General features: G+C 37.9%; 1 protein-coding gene across 2 annotated transcripts in view; it reads right to left on the bottom strand.

Annotated features, from left to right (window-relative positions):
• Positions 1 to 4761: 4761 nt before the first annotated feature.
• The window catches only part of ZBTB11 (zinc finger and BTB domain containing 11), a 94608-nt gene continuing 88546 nt past the window's right edge, over positions 4762 to 10823 (bottom strand). For both annotated transcript variants that reach the window (XM_077118514.1, XM_077118515.1), the window contains exons 9-11: positions 7590 to 7748; positions 7321 to 7496; positions 4762 to 6948 (exon numbers count right to left, since the gene is read on the bottom strand). In XM_077118514.1, coding sequence (XP_076974629.1) covers positions 6431 to 6948; positions 7321 to 7496; positions 7590 to 7748 — 853 coding nt within the window. In that variant the 3' untranslated portion in view covers positions 4762 to 6430. The remainder of the gene's footprint in view (positions 6949 to 7320; positions 7497 to 7589; positions 7749 to 10823) is intronic.

Below are 10823 nucleotides of genomic sequence, written 5' to 3'. Positions count from 1 at the left end.
TTTGTTGGATTATTAGTATAGCTACTTCTGCTGTTTTCTGATTGTTGTTTGCATGAAATATCTTTTCCCAACCTTTCACTTTCAACCTACCTTTATCCTTGGGTCTAAAATGTGTCTCTTGTAGACAGCATACAGATGGGCCTTGTTTTTTAATCCATTCTGCCAGTCTATGTTTTTGTTTGGGGGATTTAATCCATTAATATTTAGTGTTATTACTGTACAGGCAGTACTGTCTTCTACAATTTTGCCTTTTGGATTTTGTATGTCATATCTAATTTTTCTTCTTCTTCTTTTTTTTTTTTACCTTTATTGATAGTCTTCATTTCTACACTCTTCTCCACATCTCTCTCTCCTGTCTTTTCCTATCTGTCTCTAGTGCTCCCTATAGTATTTCTTGCAAAGCTGGTCTCTTGGTCACAAATTCTCTCAGTGACATTTTGTCTGAAAATGTTTTAACTTCCCCCTCATTTTTCAAGTACAATTTTGCTAGATATAGAATTCTTGATTGGTAGTTTTTTTCTTTTAGTATCTTAAATACATCATACCACTCTCTTCTCTCCTCCATGGTTTCTGCAGAGAAATCTGCATATAGACTTATTGGGCTTCCCTCATATGTCATGCTTTTCTCTTGCTACTTTCAAAATTCTTTCTCTTTGACCTCTGACATTCTGACTAGTAAATGCCGGAGTATGTCTATTTCGATCTATTCTGTTTGGGGTACACTGAACTTCTTGGATCTGTAATATTAAGTCTTTCATAAGAGTTGGGAAATTTTCAGTGATAATTTCCTCCATTAGTTTTTCTCCTCCTTTTTCCTTCTCTTCTCCTTCTGGGATACCCACAGAATGTATATTCATGTGCTTCATGTTGTCATTCAATTCCCTGGGTCCCTGCTTATATTTTTCCATTCTTTTCCCTATATTTTCTTTTGCTTGTCGGATTTCAGATGTCCCATCCCCCAGTTCACTATTACTATCTTCTACCTCTTGAAATCTGACATTGTAGGTTTCCTTTGTTTTTTTCATCTCTCCTACTGTGCTTTTCATTCCCATAAGTTTTGTGATTTTTTCAGACTTTTGAGTTCTTTTTGTTCATCCCTTGCCTTCTTTATATGCTCCCTGAATTCATTGATTTGATTTTGATGAGGTTTTCCATGTCTGTTTGAACATTCTGAATTAACTGTTTCAATTCCTGTATCTCATTTGAATTGTTGTTTTTTTACTTTGACTGGCCCATATCTTTAATTTTGCTAGTATGATTCTTTATTTTTTGCTGGCGTCTAGACATTTAATTTCCTTAATTAGTTTATTCTGGAGATTGCTTTCACTTTTTTTACTTAAGATTTTCTTGCTAGATGACTTTGTTGTCTATCTGTTCTTTGACATTCAGTTCAGCTTATTCTGGACATCTAGTTTAGGTTTTGTTTAACAGATCAGAAATTTTCAGTTCTTGTTTCTTGCCCTGCCTGTATGGTGCTGTCATAGTCAGCATGTGTCAACTTGACCAGGTGGTGGTAGTACCTGTTTGTCTGGTTGGGCAAGTGTTGGTGTCTGTTGCGATGAGGACATTTCATAGAATTAAATAATGACCACATCAACTACATCCACAGCTGATTCCATTTGTTATCAGCCAAGGGGAGTATCTTCTTTAATAAGTGATGCTTAATCTAATCACTGGAAGCCTTTTAAGGAGGATTCAGATGAGACAGACTTCTTCCTGGTGCGGCCGGCGAGCCTCTCCTGTTGAACTCATCCAGACCCTCCATCGGAATTATCAGCTTCACAGCCTGTCCTGCATTTTTCGGACTCTGCATTCCTACGGTTATGTGAGACACTTTTATAAATTTTGTATTTACAAATATTTCCTGTTGGTTCTGTTTCTCTAAAGAACTCGAACTAATACAGGTGCCTTTCTTCCCCCCCCCCCCCCCTTAGAAGGGACCACTTAGGTATTATAGACCCCAGATTTTCCCAGACCAAACTGGCCTCATCTCAGGGGGAAAGAGTCACCTGCATCAGTTTTCCCTGAGGGTGAGACCTAGCAGGTTGAAAGACTTTCCTATGAAGCCTCTAGACACTGTGTTTTTCCTATCCTGCCCAGTATGTGGTGCTTATCTTCCTGCACATCACCAGCAGAAGGTGATGTGGTACCTTTAACTTCAGCAGACTCTTCCTACTGGGGGTGTGGTCAAGACAGAGGAGAGGTTTTAGGTTGGTTTTAATCGCTTCAGTTTTCCAGACCCTGGGGTCTGAATTCCTTGAGGGAGGGATTCCAGCTCTCTGCTGGGAAAGGCCACAACCTCCAGACAAACCCTGACAAGCTTAATTCTTCTGAGAAGCCTTGCAGTTGTATCCAAAGAGCAGTCAAGCCATAGAAACACAGCCACAAAAAAGAGAGAAAAAAAAAAATTCCTTCTCAGAGCAGGATTCCTGTTTCTTGGGTTTGCCAATCAAGAGCTTAGGTTGGTACGTTCCTCTGTGCATCTCCAGGTTATCTGTGCCCCCTCCTTTCCTTCAGGACCCAGACACTTTCAAGTATTTTGTGCTGTCCAACAACCCTCTGTTGTTGTTTTTTTTCTTTTTCCATCAGCCCTGCCCCCTCTGCGCCAGGGCAAAAACCAGTACCCTCAGCTTTTACTTGTGGTTCAGCTCAGCTGGGGGCCTATTTTTAGTAGTCTGAATTTGTTATTTCCACAAATTGGAGCTTGGTAGAGCTCAGCCCCTTGCTGTTAGTAAAGTCCCTTTCCCCTCTAGGAAGCAGCCTGTGAGGGAGGGGACAAGCCACCCTGGCTTGGGGGACTCACGGTTCTGGGTGGGCTCATAGCCAGCCCAGCTTGTCTAGACTGTCTGGTCACTGATGTTCCCCCAGCAGTTGTTCTGTACTGCTCCTGGCTATTTACTTGCTGTTCTGGAGGACAAACTAAATCCCACACCTCCCTAAGCCAAGCCACCATCTTGGTCCCAGTACATATCTTTTCATATCTTAAGTTTTCCTTTATTTGAAGGAGTTTTGCTGGATAGAGAATTCTTGGCTGGAAGTTTTTCTTTTAGTATCCTGAACATTTCATACCACTGCCTTCTTGCTTCCATGGTTTCTGATGAGAAGTCAGTGCTTAGTCTTACTGGGCATCCCTTGTATGTAATGAATCGCTTTTCTCTTGGTGCTTTCAGAATTCTCTTTATTTTTGGCATTTGTCATCTGTTTAGTATGTGTCTCATAGTAGGTTTATTGAGATTTATTAGATTTGGAGTATGCTGCACTTCCTGGACACAGGATGTATCAATGCCTTTCAAAAGAGTTGGGAAATTCTTGGCTATTACTCCCTCAAATATTCCTTTTAACCCTTTCCTTTCTCATCTTATTCTGGGACACCATGACTTGAATGTTTGTGCACTTTCTGTTGTCAGTCAATTCCCTGAGAACCTGCTCAGTTTTTTCCCACTTTTCTCTTTCTTTTGTTCAGATTTGGATGCTGTCTTTTTAGCTCACTGATCTTTTCTTCTGCCTTTTCAAATCTGTTGTGTGCCTCTAGTGTATTTTCAATTTCATCTGTTGTGCCTTTCATTCCCATGTTATTTTTCAGTACATGTGTCAAATTCTTCTTTTTGCTCACCCAATGTCTTAATATCTTCTATCTCTTTACTTATTTCCCCACATTGGTTTAGGAGTTTTGTTTGAACATCTGCAATTTATTGTTCTAGATTCTGTATCTCCAACTCTTTTATTTGCTCCTTTGACTGGGCTTTATCTTCCTGTTTCTTGGTATGACTTATTTTTTTCCTGATATCTAGGCATCAAATTATCTTGGTGAGTTTACCCTGAAGGTCAAATTCTCTCTTGTCAAAGCTTTTGTTGTTGATGGGCTTTGTCTTAATGCTCCTCGATGCTTGGTTCATCAGTATTACCCAACCAGGGCTGTATTAGGGACCAAGGATGGGGGGACACACTAGTTCCACAGAGCCCTGGGTAAAGGGTGAAGTAAAGACACCTAAAAGCCTTTAATTCTGTTCTCCAAAGGTGCACGTTCCTGGCCTACCCAGCATATGTTCTTTTTCACCCAAAAGTCTTTGAGATGTCTTACTGGAGGTATGGTTTCTTGCCTGCCAGCAGATGGCACTCTTCAGCAACCTATTCCTCTCTGCCCTTAGACGGCAGGCTATACTTAGCTTCGACTCCAGACAATGGCATAGCAGCATTGGACTGGGCAGGTTGAAACCACAGGTCCCAGCAGTCTAAATTCATGGCCCCAAAGCTGGAACAGTGCTAGACCATGTCCCATCTGATTTTCAGTTGTGGACCTCTGCTCCTTTTCAGTTTGCATCTGCCTGCCCAGCAGGGACTGGAGACCTGGAAGTTTTCTTCCCTGAGACATGAACTGCAGTTGAGAGGTTTTATTCACAATCTTTCAACACAGCTTCTCCTTCTCTCCATCCTGCACTTTCCTGATATTTGCACAACACAACCCCTGATCTCCAGAGCTCCAGAAATGCTACTCAGGACAGTTTCTGTCTAACTCGTAGTTGTTTTATTGGGAAGGAAGTGGACCCAGCTTCTCCCTTATCAGGTATCTTGGATCCTCTTACTTTTAAGTTAAGATTATGTTGAAGAAGATGAAGTTTTAATATTATTCAGGGTTCTCCCAATGGTTATTTTATAATGGTTCAATTCCCCTTTTAAAATATATTAACTTAAAAAAAATCAAATAATGGCAACTGATCTATAAATTGAAAATAGTGTCAAACAACTCCAAAACTTATGGTCTTAAACAAGATTTAACATCTTTTATTTACATATTTATGACATACAATAATGGTCTTATGGAATTAACAAATCTGATAACAGTGGTGCGGATGAAACAAAAGACACAATTCCAAATTTTAGTCAGGTTGAAGTACATTTTCAGTAACTGAAAGATACAATTAACAAGCAGCCATTATAAAGTAATGGGCCTATGTCAATTCACTTCTTGAAACTGAAACCCACAAGGCTACTAAAACAATGGACAATTTGCAAATGCAAATATTATATATGTAAGTATAATACATGCATGGCTTTCACACTTATTCTTTATCCTTAAAGCCATTTTAAAAGTAAAATGGAACAAGTATTGTAATAATATATGTACATCAAGGCACATTCTTTTCTTGTGCTTTAGGAATGATTTACTTGTGATTTTCTTATTTCTAAATTTTATACCTTATAATAGATTCTAATACTTAAAAGTTTAATTTTAACAATTATAGCATCAGTGGTAATTTTGTAAGGAGAGAAATGTGGCATTTCCCCCATGGTCATTTTGAAAATCAGAAATCTTTGGGAATTTAAAATCAACACATGAATTAATACAAGTTTGTTTTTCAGGTAACTTGTCAAAATAATTTACTTCCAACAATTTGGTGGACCATAATTAATTAAATTCTTCAAGTAGTATACTACAATGAGGGCTGTATGAAGAATTTTCAATAGTTCTGAAATTACTTGACAATTATATGGTATCCACAGGACTTACTGCGATGTCTATATTGCCACCCTATTTCTAAACTGCAGTTTTCAGCAAAATTAAACATGATACAATGGCGGAAAACACGCCAAACCTAGCTTTAACTTGTTCATCCTTTAGCAAAAGAATGAGGTTTTTTTTTTCATTCATTGTCCTACATTATCAAGGAGAAACTTCCTACCAACAGTGTTTAATAACAATTCTTTTCTCATGGTCAATTTACTTGCCTTGAAGAGCTAGTATAAGGCTAATAGGCATTTCATGCATTTTAATGGCATTTTAATAATGAGCTATTGATTTATGGGTTCCGCAAATAGATAAGTATACTGTGCAAACTTGATTACAACATGTAACTCATTAAGTGCTTTGAAATAAAAAATCCCTCACTTAGAAGGGGTTAAAATAAATAGTAAGCCAAGAATCACAGATTTCAAGCGTTTAAAAAATACACCTATACGTCCTATTAAAATGCTTAATATTATAATTTTCTTTTAAATCCATAAATGGGGCAAATGAAATCACAGAACTTTACCTCTATATTTTGAAACTAAAAGAAAAGCCCACTGGTGTAGCATTTTAAACTCAAAATATATAATTAAGTTATATATGAAATGGTAGAGTTTTAAATTTAGCACAGTCCTTTATAAACACTAATTCATAAAAAAGTATACCATGATAAACCACTGCCATAAAATGGATTTGTTTTCAATTTCCTGACTTTTTTGAATTTTTCTACTTTTCTGTAGAAAAAAATGGACTTTTACAGAACCCATGGACCAAACTAACTGTTCAGAAATATCACATCACCAAACAGCCCAGAACCATCTTGACATACAAACTCTAGGCAGATAGTTACATAGTCTTGTAAACAAATGTTCCATGAGTTCAGTGACCATGAGATATCACTTCTTTTTATCTCCATTACCATATTCATTCTGTTTCTGAAATATGTGCCACCTCTACTTCAACAGTTTGAATAGCTTCTGCAACTTCAGATAGCTTTTGTCCTTGCTGTTGTGCCAATACATAATTAACCACTTGCATAATACTTTGGTCAGAAAGCGTAGATACCGAAGCACACTCTTCAGTAGCTGCAACAGCTTCGAGAGCTTCCATAGTTTCTCCTGCCACTACTACAGTCTCAAGTTCTTGAGCACCACTGCATTCTTGTTCCTGCATATCTGCTGTTAAGATGCTAACAGCATGCGCCACTTGAGTTCCTTGATTATGGAACTGAAGAGTATCTTTTTCCAGCATAATTTTACAAGGCACATAATCTCTGTGGAATTTAGTCATATGTTTGCGGAGTGTTCGAGCATCTATATAGGCTTCGCTACATACGGGACAGACATAAGGCCGTTCACCAGTATGTGTTCTGACGTGGCGTTTTAGAGATCGGGCATCAGCCCAAGCTACTCCACATGTTAAGCACTCAAACGGCTTAACTCCTGTTAAAAAATAAAAATATAAAATAAGGAGGTGTGGTGAAGTATGGGTATCAAATATATTAAAGTTAGCTGCTAAATAATATTTCTCTTTAAGTACAATAACAAATAAGCCTTTCTATCTTGACTTCAGCAATATTTTAGTTCAGCATAAAAATGCTGATACAGAATTAAGTTCACTAAAAAGGAATCTGCCTATATACACAACAATCAGATACTCTGATACATGACCGTGTCTATCATTTGAAGTGTTCTAAGACATGGAATTAATCTCTTAACAAGGAATGTATGGTAGTAGACAAGGGCTGACAAGAGGAGATTGATTACTAGACTGGCTTTTATTCTACTTAGATACAGACAATAATAAGTAGTTACCTTCGTGGTTATTCATGTGTCTCCTATATTCTCTGAGCTGAGTGAATTTTCTTCCACATTGTTCACATACCCGTTCCAGGTTTTGCTTTGCTCTTCCTTTTTTCCCATGAGTAGCTTTCTTTACATGCCTTCTGAACAATGCTTTTTCATAAAATTCTTTACCACATATATTACACCTAAAAGAGAGAGAGAAAACTTTTTTCTGAAATAGCAGTAACGATAAGTATCTCTTCCAGTACTAAATTCACAGCTTTCTCAAATGCACTCACCTGTAAGGCTCAGTGACGGAATGAGACTTCACGTGGGAATACCAATCCTTCTTCCAACTATAGCACTTATCACAGAACTGGCACTGGAACGGCTTCACACCAAGATGCTTATTCATGTGCTGGCGAAGATCTCTGGCTTCAAAGAAACTTTTCTCACATCTGTAATAATAAAGTTCAGTCACCCAACTGGATAATCATCTTATTCCTTTAAAACAGGTTCCCAAGAACTCAGTATATGCTTGGGCTTCTAGAACTCACCACAAGAGAAAGGAATTTTTCTTTTTAAATATTTTTATTGATCAATCTTCACATACATACATTCCATTCCTGGTCTACAATTAACGGCTCACAATATCATCACATAGCTGTGTGTTCATCACCATGCTCATTTTTTAAGAACAGTTGTATCACTCCAGAAAAATGAATAAAAAGAAAAAAAAAACAAAACTCATACATACCATACCCCTTACCCCTCCTTCTCATTGACCACTAATATTTCCATCAACCCTGTTTATTTTACCCTTTGTCCCCCTATTATTTATTTATTCTTTATCCATATTTCTTTTACTCAACTGTCCACATTCTGGATAAAAGGAGCAACAGACGCAAGGTTTTCTCAATCCCATAGTCAAGATGAAGCAAATTTAAAACAAAAGAATTCCCTAGTATTCCTGAATCAAAAGTGGACAGTTTTAAATTCCTCCATCTCTAAAGTACTAGAAAAGTTTTAGAAAGAGTCATATAGAGTTCAAAAAAAGCTATTATGGTGTATATTTATTTGCCAGTATTTCCCATGTAGACCCCTTTTTCTTGCAGCAGCCCTAAATTTTTATTGGCAACTCATGTCTTGATAGCAAACTTTTATTTTTTTGCATGGGTAGGCACCGGGAATTGAACCTTGGTCTCTAGCACTTTTTTTTTTTTTGGTACTAATTTTATTATAACATAAAGCAGTTTTTTATATGTTAACTCAATTTTACTGTAAAAACATTTTATGTATAATGGTACAGAAACCACTGTACAGATAGCCTCCAACTTAAAAACGGCTTGCATTTTAAAAGTCTACTGAGTTGTTTGATAAGTAAATTGGAAAATATTTGCTCTATAGAAAACAGGAAAAAATAGTATTTCCAAGACTAGTCCAACAAGCCCATTTAAGCCAAATATTAACTAAATTATACATTTATAAATATGATTTCAGTTCTAAGATCCAGAATAAACTTTACTTTTCCTATTACTCTTGATTTATGCCTGATTTTTTTCTTTAAGATAATCCACATCTAGGTTTTAGCTGTCCCTTCTGAGAGGAGAGGTACCACACTCTTTTGGCAAGGCAGTCGTGCTTATCCAAATCATTATGTGTTCAGGTTGTCCTTAAATCATGCCGAATATTTGGGTAAAAACAGAGTCCAATAAATTATAATCCACAAGTCACATTCTGTGGAATGATCACCTTCTTCTAAATCCCTGTGGTCTGACTGGGAAACCATGAGCAATATGGATAGAAGTGATAGAATTATCAAGTGGACCAAGAAATAAAAGCAAACAAATTATTTTTGTTTTAAAATAAGATTAATCAGAATGACATCAGTGAAAATAGTGGAACAAGGAACTCCAAAAGGCTATCCCTCCATAAAATCAGCAAATAAGGTGGCAAAACTGTCAAAATCAACATTATTGAAACTCTGGAAAACTGAAGTTTACAGCAACTAGGTGAACACTTAATCAAGAAAGATGCTAAATTTTTCAGTAGGAGTTTTGTGTTATGTAAACTCACCCAGGCCCCATCGCTACTCCAATTTAGTGGTTGCCTTGGAGACACCAGCCCACATTCTTAATATAGGTTCCTTGTACTGGAGGGAGCATAATGGGCCTTATTCTCAAAGAGTTGTGGTTGGTTGTTTCGACATTCCTAAGGATCCCTCAGCATACCTGCCTTTATTTTGCCTAACTCAGAATTCTACCAATGCTGAGGTGGCTATGTGGGGTGGACAGAGGGATTATCAAAAACATTTAAAGGCAAATATTAGCTCCTGCTGCCTGAGGTAAGTGATAATACTTTAGGAAAATAACAGACAAAACGAAAAATTAAGAAATGAAAGACTGGAGAATGAGATGCTTTGGGGAATAAGGTACCACATATTCCTGGGAATCTAGAAGACCACATGCATGTGCAGAGCTGGGTGCATGCTCAGAAAAGTCAAGAAGGGAACCTAAGCTCTCACCTCTGGCTGACCTTCAAGTTCTGCATCAGCAAACAGTGAAGACTAGGGAAGAGTTGTAAACTGCCTGGCTCAGTGATGAAGGCATGTCATAATACACACACTCTCTCTCAATCCATTTGCAAAGACTGGGAAGTGATTTTTCTTTTATTTTGGTTCTAACTGTTTAAGGAAATATTTACCAAATCATTAACTGATCAATAAGCTAACAAAACAGAGAGCTCAGTGTCAACACAAGATAAAGAATGCAGACTTTACAGCAACTATACTAAGCAACAATAAAACCTTGGGAGGGGGAATAATCAGACTTCCGGAAATGCTACATTATCACACTCAAAATATCCAGTTTTCAATAAAAAATTACAAGGCATGTAAAGAAACAAGAAAATATGGCACAGAGATCAGGCCAAGATGGCAGCTTAGTGAGGTGTGGAATTTAGTTTGTCCCCCAGAGCAGCGAATAAATAGCTAGGAACAGTACAGAACAACTGCTGGCATCACATCAGTGATCAAACACACAGCATACTCCAGTCTGGATGAGCTGGACTGGCTGCGAGCCCACCCAGAACTGTGAGTTCCCCAAACTGCGGTGGCTGGTGCCCCTCCCCCACAGGCTGCTTCTCAGAGGGGATAGGAAAGAGTCTATACCAGCAGCAGCAGCTAAGCGCCACCAAGCACCAATTGTGGAATTAACTACAAATTCTGACTACTAAAAATAGGCTCCCAACTCAAAACCTCGAGTCAAAGCCGAGATTGATGGTTTTTGCCCCAGTGCAGAGGGGGCAAGACAGATGGAAAAAAGCAAAAAGAGAAAAAGAAACAGAGGTTTTATGGATTGGATAGCACATAATACTTGAAAGGGTCTGGGCCCTGAAGGAAAGGAGGGGGCACATAGGACCCAAAGGGACACAAAGCAACATACCAACTTAAGCTCTTGATTGGCAAAAGCGAGGAACGGGGATCCTGCTCTGAAAAGGATTTTTCTCTTTCTTTTTTGCGGCTGTGTTTCTAC

This window comes from Tamandua tetradactyla, chromosome 10, assembly GCF_023851605.1.
Source record: "Tamandua tetradactyla isolate mTamTet1 chromosome 10, mTamTet1.pri, whole genome shotgun sequence".
NCBI classification, from domain to species: Eukaryota; Metazoa; Chordata; class Mammalia; order Pilosa; family Myrmecophagidae; genus Tamandua; species Tamandua tetradactyla.
The sequence above is the reverse complement of the archived record's forward strand: the minus strand, read 5'-3'. Positions and strand labels throughout refer to the sequence as shown.